At 42.2% G+C, this 17,047-nt stretch overlaps 3 protein-coding genes across 4 annotated transcripts in view; 1 reads left to right on the top strand and 2 right to left on the bottom strand.

The window, feature by feature from the left end:
• Positions 1-8,536: 8,536 nt before the first annotated feature.
• Positions 8,537-10,536, bottom strand: phax (phosphorylated adaptor for RNA export). Of its 2 annotated transcripts, none has more exons than XM_068717146.1 (2): positions 10,471-10,536; positions 8,537-10,203 (listed from the first exon to the last, which is right to left on the bottom strand). In XM_068717146.1, exon 2 carries the CDS (start codon positions 10,195-10,197, stop codon positions 8,959-8,961), a length of 1,239 nt encoding a protein of 412 aa, XP_068573247.1. In that variant the 5' UTR covers positions 10,198-10,203; positions 10,471-10,536; the 3' UTR covers positions 8,537-8,958. The 2 variants fall into 2 exon arrangements, with proteins under 2 accessions (XP_068573247.1, XP_068573248.1); XM_068717147.1 differs by having other exon boundaries at positions 10,431-10,511.
• A 418-nt stretch (positions 10,537-10,954) lies between these two features.
• pmpcb (peptidase, mitochondrial processing subunit beta) lies at positions 10,955-16,681 on the top strand. Its single transcript, XM_068717104.1, has 13 exons — positions 10,955-11,047; positions 11,388-11,525; positions 12,030-12,116; positions 12,320-12,449; positions 13,004-13,202; positions 13,289-13,368; positions 13,806-13,918; positions 14,323-14,466; positions 15,474-15,634; positions 15,745-15,830; positions 16,161-16,249; positions 16,364-16,439; positions 16,556-16,681. Exons 1-13 carry the CDS (start codon positions 10,964-10,966, stop codon positions 16,618-16,620), a joined length of 1,452 nt encoding a protein of 483 aa, XP_068573205.1. The 5' UTR covers positions 10,955-10,963; the 3' UTR covers positions 16,621-16,681.
• The window catches only part of dnajc2 (DnaJ (Hsp40) homolog, subfamily C, member 2), a 6,943-nt gene continuing 6,571 nt past the window's right edge, over positions 16,676-17,047 (bottom strand). The window contains exons 11-12 of the mRNA XM_068717403.1: positions 16,929-17,042; positions 16,676-16,837 (exon numbers count right to left, since the gene is read on the bottom strand). Of these exons, the coding sequence (XP_068573504.1) occupies positions 16,772-16,837; positions 16,929-17,042 (180 nt within the window). The 3' untranslated portion in view covers positions 16,676-16,771. The remainder of the gene's footprint in view (positions 16,838-16,928; positions 17,043-17,047) is intronic.

Genomic DNA, 17,047 nt, shown 5'->3' with positions numbered 1-17,047 from the left:
TAGCATGTCTTTCCCATTTTTAATATGAACTCAAAGACCATTATAGCTTTCTGACACATCTCACATTAACTATTAACTTTAAGGAATTTAAATGTCTGGATTCTGACAGAAATGCCTTGAAAATAGGACAGCTGGTTGATTTGGGTTACGGTGTATGGAGTTGTAAAGTTATTGTTTTATTGTTGATGCAACGAGGCTAACCTTTTTTCCCTGATTCCACTCTTTGTGCTAAGCTAGGCTATCTCTGCTGTCTTTAGGCTACATGTAAGGTATGTAAATCCCCTTTCACTTTATTATTTTATTATTATTATTATTCTGTTTGTTCCAAACCAATTAGTAGTGAGTGATGTATATCCCATAATTATCTGTTGACATGGAAGTTGCTTTAGTGGCAGCTAGGAGTAGTTAAGTTTGTTATGTCAGTGGAAGATGTACGCATATTTAACAATTGTTTACTTACAAAGATCTGTACCGCGTTGGCCTCATCCACTTGTTGCCATTTTCTATCTATTCTTACTGAGCTCTGATTGGCTCAGTTGTTTTTCCAACCAGGGAAACAACTGTTAATGAGCACAGCTACTGACCTACTTAAATCACTGAAAACATCTGAGGTGTGGGCAGCGATACAGATGTCTGGAGCCATGCTAGGCTACAGAACACATAGAAAGAATATAAATATTGTCATTGGCTGTGGGTTTAATTTCAAACTGTGATTGAAACATTAATTAACATTAGAACATTTTAAAAAGAGAGGCACCATTGTACAGGTCAAAGTCAACTCCAGAGGAGAAACCCAGAACTTTTCTTTTCCAATGCCATCTCACAGTATGAATTATCAGCAACCTATATTCTCACTGATGTAGGAGACAAATGGGAGACATGTGCAGTGCCCAAAGCATTACAGGGCCGTGATGGGACCAAAGCAATCCAAGTGGTCTGAGAGTCTGGGCGATTACACACCGGTCCACATAATAGAAGCCCATTATGTGAGGCCAGAGAGGAATGACAGGGTTGGCGATGTCACCCGGCAGATTAATGAGCTCGCCATCCAGTTCGAGGACACCGCCACTTGGTCCAAGCCAAAACATTTACCAGAGAGTGACCTGTAAAGAGAGATGTCAATAGACTGGACACTTAAGCATACTGGATACTGTTAGAATGTGATGGTGCTTTTATCACATATCAAAATGAAAAATAGAAACACCATTTTATAGATTAACCATCTTCACATAATCCTACAGGTGTTTTTTATTCAGCAGTTTAATATCAGATGTACTTACTGCTGGTCATTTTTTCAGAGCATCCTAAAAGTTTTTTGGATTGATTTGCTTCCACTCTTATTCTTATTCTTATGCACACACAAAGGGATGAGTAGAGGAGACTCAGCGCAGGCAGAGGCGTGTGTCCACTGTGCACACCAGTCCATGCTGCAGACGAACCGGGAGGTTGTCCTGCACTCGTTGCAGGTTGACTCGCACCCTCCTCGCCCCTTTCCCTTCCTCAAAGCTCCGAATATTTGTATTTGAGACAGCCCTAATAGCAAATGTAGCTACTGTAGCTCTCTATCTGTCACCCCTCATTTGTCATCTACTGATGGGTCATCAGTAGGGTTGGGTACTGTTCACATTGGAACCAGTATTGGTACCCAACGATACTTTTTTCCAGTACTTTACACTCTTTGTTATGACAAAAATGTAATTTCACATGTAGAAAATAAGTCCAAACTTCTCAATTTAAACATTATTGTTATGTTATTAATTTAGAAAATTTTACACGCACAAAATGAAACCCCTCTCTACCTCCCTCTTCCCTCCCATAATTTCTGCCTCAGAGAAACATTTATCAATCTGCCATTTCCTTTTCACTGTCATGCGACTCTCCTGTGTCCTTCAAGTAGAGCAAAAGTGGACACAGTGATGGAGTCTATATATGCGTGCTCATCCATCATTGATTCATATAGGCACACTATTTGTATGCAAATGATCCCTCGTTCAGCTCTGAAATGGACAGTTAATGGTGTTCCCGGGACAATCTGTCACTCTGTGTACTTGTCGAGGCTGTCTCAATCATTGACACGTCTGACCTGAACTGGCGCATCGGCGTGGCGAGTCTTTCACAGAGAAGTGATCCTATGTGTTTTGTAGCACTGATCACGGTGAGTGGTCTTTAGATTACCGTAAGAAGCTCACTCGCACATTCATACCCATTCACCCACCACCCATCACCCACACACACATTATAAGAGCATACCAAAAGCAAACTACCAGATACAGAATGGCTGATGTGCAGCAGATGCAACTGCAGCTGTTTAGAAAGTTTTCATTCTTGTTGATGTAATCATAGTATTAGATGTATCGTTCAGTGTAAAGCTTAGTTTATACTCGCTGTAGTGAAGCCGGCGCGAGGTGCTCGCCAGAAAATGTCAGCGCTTGGTCTTGATGCTGGATCGTGCACCTTGAACAAAGGCAATAAAGTAGTCCATGAATTTGAAATATGAGTTTACAGATAATTACAATCCCTCCTCGACTACAGTTCAATGTCTGTTCTGTTCCTGTTTCATTTTGATGTTCATAACTTCAAAAGTTAGATAATAATGATAACAATTAGAGGAGGAAGTCAATACATTTATTTGCATTACGTTCGGGTTTAATTTAATATCTTCTGATATGTTTTTGGAAGAATTTTTCAGTTGTGATTGCCTTTTTTGACAACCATCTCAGCTCACTCAACTGTTAAAATTTGGATTTTCTTGGTTACAGGAACTGACAAGCCGTAGACTCCAGGCTCAAGAAAGTATCTTCATAAATGTAAAGGTGAGGTTAATGAAAACAGTTTTCAGAAAAATAGCTAGTAAGCAGCACCAACAGGAATGACACTTCCAACCTTGACAGTGTTAATGCTTTGCTCTACCCACTGAGCTACACCACAAACCACCCAATCACATTGGCTAAGTTATATTTTAAGAGACTTCTTTTTCTATAAAATTCTAATCAAGTTCATCTTAAGTCACAGCAGAAGTGTTAACCCATTATATGTCTGAATAATGTGAGGAAGCTTTTGTTTGGAATTACATCACACACGTTACAACTTCAGATACAATGTACATCAAACCCATTAGGTTCTTATTTTAAAATCATTTTGTTTGCTGTAGGCTACTATATGTTAAGCTTACAACTAAAATAAACAAGGACGCAAATTAGAAATGCACATAAGCAACAAGCAACACAAGCTATTTCTAATTTCTGTTAAATGAATCATCATCACATCTGTACAAAGCACAACTAAAAGACACCAAACTCTTCATTTGTCATGTTTATATTTAGATTTTGACTCTCTTGCAGTAATTGTACATTTATAGACATGGAGGAATATCTAATAGTTTAAGAGTTAGACATTTCCCTGAGGACTTGGTGGAGACCATTGTATGTACAATTATAAATGTACATACAATGTGTTTGAAAGTGTTTTGGTATACCAAACACATTCTCCCTCCCAACTCAGATACCGCCACTTGGTTAGTGGCCCTGCGCTTCAAACTATGACACTCTACCCTCTAGCATCAGGTTTGGGCACATTATCGTGTTTTCAAAATAAACCTTCCGTGTTCGCAGAAAACGTGTAGTTTTTACCAGCTTGCAGCTTGTTGGACTTGACTGGGCGCAGCCACCGATGCAGGTTACACAAATTGACATATTTTTGTAAGTGACGACGTCCCAGCCCTAGTTTACAATGGAGTTAGTTTAAAACCTGGTATGTCTCATACAAACGCTAAAGGATGCAGCGTGTGTCGGTATCAGACGCCGAGGGCCTCTTACCAAGCGTCGGTATTTGACAAGTTGGGAGTGAGAACGGGTTTGGCCACTAGTTGTTAACTTAGCCTGTATGCTGTTTTGTGCCGAGCAGGTAGTGTACAATGGGTTTATCAGAGTTTTTATGACGAAAACAGCTGCTGAAAATGAGTTGGATGAATGCTGTGATAGTCAACCAAAAGATTAAGTGGTGGTCTTAATACCAAAACAATGAGTTGAAAGATGCTAAAAATGCTCTGTAGAGCTGAGTGGAACTGTGGTCTGGTGATAATTCTCTGTGGGTCATTTGTCTCTTTCTTTGTTTCGTCCCTCCCACAACCAGGAGACTACTTGGCCTACTTGGCCAGTGGAGAACTATAATTCAGATCACATCTGCTTTCTTTGATCCCCTTTAACGTTTACAATGTGAACCACTACCAACAGCAACAAGCACATTGCAACTAATGGAAAACGCTGATGTTGAGTTGTGCATAAACAGGGTTCCCACGCGTCCTGGAAAACCAGGAAAACAGTGGACCAATTTTTATTCAATAATTAAGACATGTCATTTAATGTAAATAAAAACAAAAATGTAATTCCCACGCGAGGATCCCCACCAACCCCCCTACGAAGGTCCGCGCTAAGCCAGAATGTCTCAAACGCTAAAATGCCCACACCCCCAAGTCCCGTCACATGGATTGTGACACGTGCATTTAGAGTGAGATTACACAACGTTGCTTTCTTCTCAACTCGTTTTAATCATTGAATTGGTTAGCATGTTTGGTTCAGGTGCTGAAGTTGATGCGTTTGCTTGCTTGCTTACATCTGCAGGTGTGTTTGCATTATTCAATGATCAATTTGTCATAACTTCCAAGCATAAAGAGAGGATTATCATAGATAAGTTATAGCCATAAAAGAAACATATGAGTTTATGGCGCTATCCCTGTCTGTCATACCAGCTACATCATCACTGAATATGTCCCGAAATAATGATCTCCAGAAAAAGAATGGGAGCCCTGATAAGCCATGTGCAAAATGTTGCAAAATGTTGCTCAATAACAATAGGAGTCTGAGGACTAAAGTGACATCATTCCCAGAGCTGACATATTTTATGAACGTGATCCGTCGTCACTTTCCTCCTCCCAACTGGGTCACCTTTGTTCAGGTGAAAGTGATGAGTCACTGCCTGTTCTCAGTAGTCCTCTGATGATGTTATCTAACTCACCTTTACTGCTGTTCTTCTGGGCCACTTGGAGTAGCTCAGATGACACATGTTACCGTGAGACAAACATTGGACAGTACATCCTCTCTCTGCCAGAGCACGGATCTGTTGTCTAATTGCGGTGGTGGCGGCGTTTTTGTGCCTCCCTGTCAACGTCTCCGAGATTAGCTCTGATGGGTCAGTAGGAGTGCACCGATAAATTTAGATTTACATTTACTGCTGCTTGTGTGATCGTTCGAGGGAGGGAAAGGTCTTTGAACAGCGTCCTCTGATTTCCTGATTTGTGACATACCAGGCGGGGAGCCGTTCATTCATGAAACAGCGGTGGACGGATCCCAAAGAGCAGATGCTCAGAAGCGGTATCTGTCAAAATAATGCTTATCGTAACAACAACAACACATTACCATTCTATTTGTTGACAATCTCTCTGAATGCTGACATCATGCAGCACCTCCCTCCCCTGTCCAAAGAAACAAGACTTTCAATCCTGGTCCTGTTTGATCCAATGGAAATAAGAAACAGCGTGTTGTATCCAGGCAACAAGTTCGTTGCCAGGTGACAGATGCAGAGGTCCTGAGACCAGAGACTGCGTGCAACAATTCCACATGAATAAGACAAGACAGAGCATCAGTCACCTCCTGCAACTCACACATTTTCTTTGATCGCCTTCACCATTAAAGCAAACGTTATGCGTCTGTTTGCCATCATATGAACGGTGAGCTCGCTTCTCCGTTAACGGTTACAAATGTAATAAACGCTGCACGTCAGCAGATGAAGTGACCGTAAAACTTGATTGCAGGAAACTGATCGCAAACCTTTATCAGCACGCCTAATTGCCTCATGAAATCATGATGTACACACTGGCAACTTATCAGAGAAGACATATCCACCAGCATATATTAAAAAACAAACCAGCCATAAGAGGTGGGATTATTAAACGTGTTTCTGCCAGAACGCCGGGCCTTTCATGTGGCAGCCATGAGCAGAGATAATGATCATTTCCAAGGCGCTGACAAATCCACCACCACCATTAAAGGCTTTCATTCTACCCTGGAGCTGTGTGGGGAGACTGTGTACTTTTACTTTGATTTAGTTGCAGCTGCTTTAGTGGGAGGGGGGGGGGCTGTTGTTTACTGAGGTCTGTTTAGCTCAAGTAAAAACTCAATTTGTAAAGCAAATATTGGGTGTTGAACTGCATGCTAGTTTACTGTTCCTGGTGTGCATGGAACATGAAAACTGATCTTATCCATATTTTTTTTTTTACAAAGGATCACATAACTCCACACATAATTGTGTGTAATGTGAAAAGTACCCAGTAGTGACAAAACGCCAGAAAGCTCGTTCTTTCGGATTTTACTCGGCTTCATCAACTCTGTTTTCAGCAAAAAAGCAAGTTCTGATCAGCTCATTGTATGCTGCCTGCCCAGCACCAAAGAAAAGAAAGACAATGTTAAGAAAGTCTAATCTTTAGAAGCCTAGGTCACCAGAAACACGACTCCAAATACGCAACTGTTTGCTAACACGTCAGCTGCAACAACTGTATAGGGTGTTAGAGTATGTCACATGTTGTGTTTCCACGTTTTTCTGGCCCTAAGTGCCCAAAAAATGTATTGATGCAGTTTTAAAGGTGCTTTAAACGACAGTCAGAGCATTAATTTAGCCGCAACCAACTATCATCTATGTAAAGATATAGTGGAGTACTGTCTAGCCCAGCAGAGGATGAAGTCACTCTTCCTCTGTGTGTGTTGTTATCCGAGCTTCTCCTGGCTTTGTTGACATAGTGAGCGTGCCCCACTGGTTAGCTCACGGACGCCGGCGGTTACAGCTGATCACGGCGTTGGCGGCAGCATAGCGCCCACCCTCCAGTTCTGTCGTATGAACATTGTTAGCTCTGCAATCACTGTTAGCGCTGTTTGCACTGTTAGCTGTGAGCCACCAGCTCAGCCGTCGCCATGCTGAGACGTTGAGGCACTAGAAATGCTGCCATTCTCGTAAATCTTTATCTTTTTTCCTAGAACGTTTGATGTTAAGAACCGTGTTGCTAAGCTAACATGCACAGTGAAATTCCACAATTGCTCATGAACACAACTAACTAAAATAACACTTTCAGAACTTGGTTTAAATTATTCTTATAATTACTGCTAAATGACATAGTTCATGCCAGGAAATGTCATGAAATTGTTAGAAAACATTGGCCTGTAAACAAAATGGTTATGAATAATTATTCCTGATATAAAAATGGCCATTTTTGCGTGCTTGTTGTTTTCAGACCTCTCTAAATGGAACACTGAACATGGACACGTTTCAGAATACCATCAAGGACAAAAACATTCATCCATATTTGACTCCTTGTTTCATCAAAGAACACCACAGTCATGTACACACACTGTTGCCACCACCATAATCAGACATTTGCTGCCACCCATTTGTCAAGTCTGGTAAATGCAAGAATAAATACATTCAAAAAGATGGAGACAAGAAGCAACACTGTGCAAATCTGCCATTTTCTGCCTCCCCCTAGAAAAGCCTGTTTCTTAAACCAGAACCACTGGTGGATATTTAACGCATCTGATAAGTGACTGGAATTGCACAAAATACTCCATGAGCAATTGGTAAATTTGATCAATGCATGTGTTTGAGTAGTGGACGGGGACATACCTACAGTACATGGATAAACCTCATCACCACCTGTTGGCCTTCAAAAGAAGTGTCTCTTTAGCATAGGTTTTGGTTTTCTTGGCCCAGTTGTGCCTCCGTCCAAACACAGTAATTGATTTGAATTATATTCATGGTGCTCACAGTAACAGCATTAAAAGAACTTATGAAATATCTTCAACTAATTTATTTATAGTCCCACTTTCTGTTGATAATCTATCAAACCCAGTAAACTGTGTTTGGTTTGTCCGTTCTGGGCTACCGTAGAAACAAAGCGGTGCAACATGGTGGACTCTGTGAAGAAGACCCGCCCCTAGATATTAATTAAACTAATTATAACACGATTCTTAGTTTAAGGTGATTATTCTCAAAATGAAAACATAGTTATGAATAAAGTATTCAATTTCTGATAATAGATCCCCCTAAATCCTACCCACTGGAACTGTAAGTGATATTTTTGTAAGTTTATTTATCTTTCTTATGTGGCTTAATTTCTGAATTGATTTTAATATCACAGTACATATTTGTATATACCGTTTGTATATTGTGTATAGCACCTTCCATCACATGCTTCTTCTGGTATACAGTGCATTTACTAACAGATTAAACTACTTCTTGTATTGTATCCTTTCGTTTACTTGTATGGGATCAATACTTTATCTCAACATCAGGCATCGTGATAGTGTGTGTCTGCCATCTAGTGGACAAACATCTGAGAAACCAACGTGATTCTCTGATAATCAGCCCAATCATCCCGACCTGCTGAAGAACACTTAGCTTTCAGGGACTGATTCTGTATCACAATGCTTCTGGAATTATTCTACAGTGAGCAGCATTGAAAAACCCAGTGAGAAATCATTGGAATTTGAAGTAATTGTACTTGAGTCGCCTTTATTTATGCTGCACACAAATTATTTTAATAAATCAAGATCTCATTCTATCCTAATGAAACCATATAACAAAAAAAAGTAACTATATTTGACAACTAACAAGAGTGCATCACTGTTACTCCAATATGCTTCAACAACATAGCTTTTGATTAGTAAGAAATTGATTGAATGGCAAACAACATTTGTATTTCAAATCACTGTTTACATGTGCTGAAATCTACAAATACATGCTGTACCGAACAAAACCAATATTACTTTTAACATAAGCTGTCCTTTTATTGCTATGGTAAAAAAAGAAAAAAGGACACTCCGGTGAGATTCTGTACTTATGCAGTGTGGTGTTGTAATTTTAATCCTAAATGTCCTTGTTCGAACCTCCCAGAGTTCAGACAGCAGGCATCCCTCAAAAGACCTCCAGGTCTGCAGAGTTGTAGACCACCGCTGCCGTCTCCTCAGTGCCCACAGCAGCTTCCTCCTGACCCTCCTCTTCCTCTTCGTCTTCAGCCGCGTCCTCCAATGACTCCAAGGCCTCATTAGTGTCACTGGCGAAAGTCTCCCTGGAGACATCGTCATGCTCCTGCAGGTTCAGTGTGCCGATGGCCTGCTTCATCTTCTTGGCCACCATGTGCCGCCTTCTCTTCTGGGCAGCCTTCTTGCTCTTGCACTCTTTCTGGTGTTCCTCAGAGAATATCTTCCGGACCTGGGACTTGCTGATGCTGGGTGTGTTCTTCAGCAGGTTGAGATACACCCCACCAGGCGTCCTTCGCCTGCTGCCGTCCATGGTGTACACACCGCCGCTTTCCTCCAGTGTGGCCGTCTCTCCGAGCAGCTCTATGGCTTTTTTCTTTCCGATGATTTTGACAATGCGCTCTATCAGGTCTTTCTTTGGCTCTTGCAGCCTGTGTGCTATCTCGTCCGTCACCTTATCCTCGGGGTCGTCCTCTGTGATCTCATACCGGCCCTTGATGTCCATCTCTGCCCTGGGGCCCAGTCTCTCTTTAGCTGGCCTCTTCCTCTTGGCATCAGGTCCTGCCCTCTCCTCCGAGTCCCGGTCCTTCATGTACTCCTCCAGCTGGGCGTCCAGCATGCTCACTTCTCCAACATTATTCGCCTGTCTCTCCAGCTCCCTCTCCTTCTCCATTATCTTACGGGCCAGAACAAAGTTATACGTCTCCACGTTTCTGCTGGACATGCTCACTTCACCTTCCATGCCAAATATACCCAGCTCTGCAGCGACGGCATCCTGGCACTGCTCCTGGACCACAGAGCCCCAAATGTTGTTCACCTTGCGGCCTCCCGGCAGGCCGGGGACGGGCATGCGGGTCGGCTCCGACCGGGTGGTGCAGGCAGGCCGCTGGGGGACGTTGGATACTTTCTGCCGCTTCCGGCGCCAAACAGTCGCCTCCTCGTCCGACGAGTCTGGGTCACTGTCGCTGGACTCCACCGTCCTACCAGTGCTGCGGTAGGCGGCGGCAGAATGCTGGGCAGCGGCTCTGTCGTGGAAGGACTGGCCGCTGAAAGCTGGAGGAACCTGGGGTCGAGCTTCCGCTGCAGCGGCGGTTCCCATCTCAGTTTCCGAACTGGACTCGGAAATCTCCCCATCTTCCAGATCACCTTCCATTAGATCTCCGCCACCAGCCATTATTGTCTGGAAGCCACACCACAGATAATTGCTTTGACTGCTGGTTTAATGCATCAGCTAAAGTTTAGGTTACGAATTAGCAACAATAGCTAACAACCATTAGGTAGAAGCTAGCGATGCTACGGAACTTAATATTAAACCCGGCAAAGAATCAAACTACTCTCGGTTAAAACAGAAATGCATTCACATATCTGACACGTTAGGTGGTAACGTTAGCTGACTCTGTGCTTTACATGAAATTGTACTTTAGTCTTGCTTGGCTCTTCCACTCACTGTGAACAGCTATGATGAGGTTGACAATCTTGAGACCCTCTGTAGAAAATTCGCGCTAAGCTGAACCCACACTTCCGTTTTCCAACTGTCAGACCCTTTCAAAATAAACCTGATCACTGGGTCACTTTCTTCAAACAACAAAGTCAAGTATATTTATATAAACATATATATAAAATTTGTTGGAAATACATATTTTGACGACGTCCAATTGTCAAAAGTCAAAGAGCATAAAATAGCGTTAGTTTCCATCAAGTCATCTATCCATTGGTAGAATGTAAATATGCCCTCTTAGATCTTTGTCATGTACCGTTATTACAGGTTGTTACATAAAACATTTTTTAATATTATAACTTTTGTAGGACTACTTTTATCTATGGTATTTTGAATAGCCTGGCTTTATTTTCTTTATAAAACCACATCGCTATCTCCGGCAGCTCTTGCGTATGATTGCGTCATTGAAGACGGCGCTTGCGCAGTGTGACAGGTAAACAATATGGCGGCGTCCTTACAGCGCCTCACGTCTGCTGGGAAATATCTCCTTCAAAGACATTTACTGAAGACACATTATTTAAGCAGGGTAAGAAGTATGTGTTAACGGGCTTGTTTGTGGTACAGCACTTCCTCGACAGCTATCACTGCACAGTTAAACGGAGGAGAACCCGTCGGCTTGGCCGGTCAGGCTCAGTGTTTGCTAACAAGTTAGCTAACAGCTGCTACATCCTGGGCTATTGCGGGATGAATTCTTAAAAGTAATATCCGAAGTTTGACCTGTGTAGCACAGTAAAACTACGACATAGGTTTTTAATAGGTTAGTTAAATTCATGTTCGCGGCAATTTGGCCTGTGACAGCTGACGTCACAGTCCTACATTTGCAGTATCATCATGACTGTTAATTACCGTGTGTCCTCCACCTGCAGCTCACAGCTGGACCACACCGACTATTGGCTACTCAGGCCGCTCAGCATGTGGCCCTCAATGTTCCGGAAACCAAAGTGACCACTTTAGAAAACGGACTCCGAGTGTCTTCTGAGGACGCTGGGCTTACCACCTGCACGGTAAGACACAAGTTACCTTGATACACACACACACACACACACACACACACACACACAGAGGATTGCTGTTTACGTGCTACCTTCATGTATTGCATAAATCATATTAAATGCCTTTTTTAGTATTTTTGTTTTAAGAGGAACAAATCAAAAGACTAAACCTGGTCTTGCTTACATACTGTAATGTAAAGGACAACCTTGTTTGCACCTTTTAGCTGGTGATTCCTCTTAAATTTGTAATTAGTCACCAATGATGAGTTGCAAGTCTCTGCAATATTGTTACTTAACTAGAAATATAGAAGAGCTCAGTGGTTTTTGTTTCAAAATATTGTAGCTAAGCATCTCAAGGCCACAAGTCGGTTCATTTTAAGGGTTTATCACAAAGCTAATGAAGAGTTGAGCTCTGTCATTACAGAAGACGGCCTCATCTCAGTCTGAAGTTCTGGTACAGCAGCCGCAGAGAGTGTGTAGATATTAATCTGTGGGTATTCATGACTGACTGTCCAGGTGGGCCTCTGGATAGACGCCGGCAGTCGCTACGAGAATGAGAGAAATAATGGCACCGCACACTTCCTGGAACACATGGCATTTAAGGTGAGATGGTAACAGTGCAGCGCAGTTTTTAACTGGACCTACTGGTGTTCTTCTATTGTTTGTTATCTGCAACAATTTTAAAGAAGAAAGGGGAAAAAAAGACACAGTGGAATTGTTTAGGTTGACATAATGCAAAAATGTAATGGTCATGATAAATCAAATCATATCCCAAAGTTTGTTCACTCTCTGCGTGTGTGTCACAGGGCACCAGGAAGCGCTCCCAGCTGGACCTGGAGTTGGAGATTGAGAACATGGGGGCTCACCTGAACGCCTACACGTCCCGAGAGCAAACTGTGTATTACGCCAAAGCTTTCTCTAAAGATCTTCCACGAGGTATACAGCAGTGAGATTAAGGCCCCATTGACATGTAGTGATGACCACAAGGAATCATAAAATAACTTCAAGGAACCATAAACTAGTTCTGAAACAATCTCTGATGCCTCTATATGACCTACATAAGCATACGAGACCGTCGGCTATTTCGGTGCAGTGATTGTTAGGTCTGATTCCCCGCAAAATCAGACGAAACAATTTATGGCATCCAGGGTCACCAGAAGTTACTTCGGACCCAGGACTGAGCGAGGCGGCCTGTCAGACCATGCTGCAGTAATGTGAGAGGTTTTCTAACGGGAGTCTTTACGACACAATGGTGCTCATAGAAATACTACCGTTGTTGTCCCCTGGGGCCACCAGAATCTACACAAAATGAGAGTTCCTTGTATTTAAAGGTTCTTAAAAAGTCTAACATTTCAAATTGATTGCATTTTGCCAATATAGCAAAACACAAAGTTACATTGCACCAAACACAGACCGATTTGTTGGAGTAATGAAAAAAATGACAGCTCCATTTATCCAAATAAACAGCTCCTGTTTTCTTTTCTCCCAAGCTGTGGAGATCCTGGCGGACATCATCCAGAACAGCACACTGGGTGAAGCAGAGATCGAGAGGGAGCGAGGGGTGATCCTCAGAGAGATGCAGGAAGTAGAGACCAATCTGCAGGAAGTAGTCTTTGACTACCTGCACGCTACTGCGTACCAGTCCACAGCTCTGGGCAGGACCATCCTGGGCCCCACCGAGAACATCAAGTAAGAGCAAACGTTCATTTCAAATGCAAAACCGTCATGCTCTCCAGAACACGTGCTCTCTCAAAATACCATGTTTTTGGTTGCAGAACGATCAACAGAGGTGACCTGGTGGAGTACATCACTACTCACTACAAAGGCCCCAGAATTGTGCTGGCTGCTGCTGGAGGTCAGAGATGTTTCTCTCCTCACGTTTGGTTATAAGTTCACATTTTAGTTTGATACAACCCCCCATTGTTTCTGGGATATTATTAACAGAATCTGTCATTGGCATCTTTATGTATTTCACACTACTGGGGAGTGTTAGGCTCATGTTGAATCAGAATCAGAGTATGTTGCACATACAAGGAATTTTACATGGTGGATGGTGCATAACATTAAACAGTCAACACTGCAAAAAATAGAAAATACATCAAATTTACAATAAAATAAAGTGCACAGACAAACGGGTAGTAGTACTTTAAACAAGTGTAATACTTTGTAGTAATTGAGTCTTGGTCTTTGGGGTATTTTCTTTATCAGACTAAAGTTAATTGATATTACTGCTGATTGTTCATACCAATGTAAACTACACCTTGAGGTCGCTCTGATCTTGTTTCTGATCAGGGGTTTCACACAATGAGCTCAACGATTTGGCCAAGTATCATTTTGGAAAACTTCCTGGCAGATATAAGGGTGAAGCTCCGGCACTTCCTCCATGCCACTTCACAGGAAGTGAGGTAAGGTTGAAGTCTTCAGACTAATACCATTTATTAGTGTTTGAGTTTTCTCTTTTTCTTAAAAATATATTTAATTTTGCCATGTAAATTGTAGAGTATGTTTTATTATGGGGCATTTTCTGCCTTTATTAGTACTAGTAGAGAGATGACAGGGCCAAGGAGGAGCTATGCAAAAAAAGTCCCAAACAGAGCTTGAACCAGGGGTGTTGAGGTTCATGGTCAGTGCCTTGACCCCCGTCTTTAAGTATCTTGAAAGTGCTTTATTAATAACACTTAATATTTCCCATATAAATACAAGAACATCGACAACCGTTTATTTCAAAGAAATGATATGTTAGAATAGAACAGTGGTACTGACGGTGGAGAAATGAGTCGTGAGTGAATGTGTTCCGCTGTCTCTTCAGATCCGCGTGCGTGACGACAAGATGCCTCTGGCTCATATCGCCATTGCAGTGGAGGCGGTTGGATGGTCACACCCCGACACCATCCCCCTCATGGTGGCTAATACACTGATAGGAAACTGGGACCGCTCGTTTGGTGGAGGTGTGGTGAGTACTGATGAAACCTCAGTCGAGTTGACTCAACTCCAATTTACTTTAGTTCGTATTAATTACACCAAGCTGCACTAGACAAGTTCAATACAGCTTGTTAAGTGATGTCATGGTAAACGGGATGTATTGACGTGTACAAATGTCTTAGGGTTTGATCCTTTTGACGTTAGAATTGTCAGCCATAAAACACACCCATTTAACAAATCGAATAGTTTTGCGACTATCGGCTTGTCTTCAAGTAGTTTTTACCATCACTGGTACATAGCCTGATTGAAACGGAATTCACCAGAACCACCTTCTTTCCACTGTTCCAACAATTTGGTTGAAAAAGCGTGGGTGTCTTCATCACTGCTTTCAAACGTCTCTGTATTAGGGGTTTGAAAATCGCTGCAGTAGTATGACAGTAGCCTTTCTCTGACTGTTGACCACTAGTTACACCACAATGTGACTGTTTTTCTTATGGCGATAAAATGATTTAGCAATTTCTAAAAGCAAAATGGTTAACATGATCTCAATTTAAATTTCTCACAACAATTTTTATCATTTTGACTCATCTTAGTGCTAGTAGAGAAATGACAGGGCCATGGATTCAGACTTTGAGCGCTCAGTTCTGTCAAAATGTGTGCTTGAGGCTCTGGCAGATATTGCCCAAGGGAATTACCCACAATTCATTGCAATGTGCCGTTAAACACGGCGTAACCAGTGGACGCATTGGAGATGTAAAACAAAGGATGGCTCATGTGTTGAGCCCGTCATATTAAATGTACTCAAACATTAAGGGTTAAAGATGGAACATAAAAACACATGGAGGATATTTATTTATTCATCAAATACTTGATTTTGTCATTGAAGCTATTTTGACAAAAACAAGTAAATAGATCATTTGAAATGACCTCATCTTGTGAGCCTGGAAGACTTGACAACCAGGAGTAGAAAATATGTTTTGCTGTTGGGCTTCCCTCCTTGTAACCGTCCCTGTCTGCTTGTGTCCTTTGTGAATCCAGAATCTGTCCAGTAAACTGGCTCAGATGGCCTGTCAGGGGAATCTGTGCCACAGCTTCCAGTCCTTTAACACCTGCTACACAGACACAGGCCTGTGGGGGCTCTACATGGTGTGTGAGCCCGGCACCATCGACGACATGATGCATTTCACTCAGATGGAATGGTGAGTACACACACATACAGTCATGGTACCTTTAACAATGAACACTGTAGCTGCTGTTTACCTCGCAGGTCTAAATGTAAAACAAGATGAATTTTGTTGCTCCCTGTTAGGATGTCTCTGTGCACGAGTGTGACGGAGAGCGAGGTGGCACGGGCCAAAAACCTGCTCAAGACAAACATGCTCCTGCATCTGGATGGTAATGGCCATTGTTTGCCTAAAGGAAGTTTTCTCAGATTTGGAACAAACGTCCACTTGGACTCAATGAACTGGTTTGATTTTGGTGGTCAAAAGGTCACTGACAGAACACCTTATTGTCCATAACTCTAGAATTAATATCCTAATGATGATTTCACACGAATATGATAGAAAGACATGGATGCAACTCCAAGGTAGTTTGACATCTGTCATAAGACTTTTATAACTTCTGTATGTTTCTTCGACATACTGTACTATGCCGTTTAAGAGTGAGGGCAAAGGTCACGTCAAAAACTGTTTTGTATGCCATAAACACATTTATTGACTCCAGGATCCACACCTAACTGTGAGGACATTGGCAGACAGATGCTGTGCTACAGTCGTAGGATCCCTCTGCATGAGCTGGAGGCCAGAATTGATGTGAGTGGATACTTGTATTTATAAACACTTTAGGCCGTGAAGACTAATTTGTGAAAGAAAAGCACAATCCAGTGCTGTATTTAAAATTGTACATTTGTTTTCTTCCTGCCTCAGGCTATTGATGCTACGACCATTAAGGACGTGTGCACCAAGTATATCTACAACAAGGCTCCTGCCATCGCAGCAGTTGGTAAGTCCTAATTGGATTCAGCGCAAGATGTCTTAGTAAAAGCGGTGACTGGAATATTGCAGCACTCACTTTGAATGAGAACTGTGTTACGTAGATTCCTCAACTTTTCATCTCAGGTCCAATTGAACAGCTGCCAGACTACAACCAGATCCGCAGCGGAATGTTCTGGATGAGAACATGAACAAACCAGCACCGAGGAGAAATTACACAAACTGTACAGAAATAAACAAATTGAATTATCATTTGTAGTATTTTCCTCCTTTAATTTTTATTATAAAATAAAGAACACAATAATGTTAAAATAACACGAATACTATTCTTTGTGGTTCTTGTCATTTTTTACTCTTTCCTGCGACCCCCTGTGCAGCTTTCTTGGCTTTAACCATCTCCACCAGTTCCTGTCAGGGAAACAGAAAGGTGTTAAATTTAGCAAAATATCAGCAACAGCCCAATAACATCCCTGAGGTTCAGAGTTGGCTGGAAACTTACCTTGTACCTCTTCATACAGTCTTTCTTACTCCGTCCCGGGACTGCAGCAGCAATCTTCTCCCACCTCTCCGGTGTGCTGACTGGGTACGTTTTCAGGGCTTGTTCCAGAAGCTTCTGTT

This window comes from Cebidichthys violaceus, unplaced genomic scaffold, assembly GCF_023349555.1.
Source record: "Cebidichthys violaceus isolate CVI_PGR_0920_01 unplaced genomic scaffold, fCebVio1.0.p SCAF_21, whole genome shotgun sequence".
Taxonomy (NCBI): Eukaryota; Metazoa; Chordata; class Actinopteri; order Perciformes; family Stichaeidae; genus Cebidichthys; species Cebidichthys violaceus.
The sequence above is the reverse complement of the archived record's forward strand: the minus strand, read 5'-3'. Positions and strand labels throughout refer to the sequence as shown.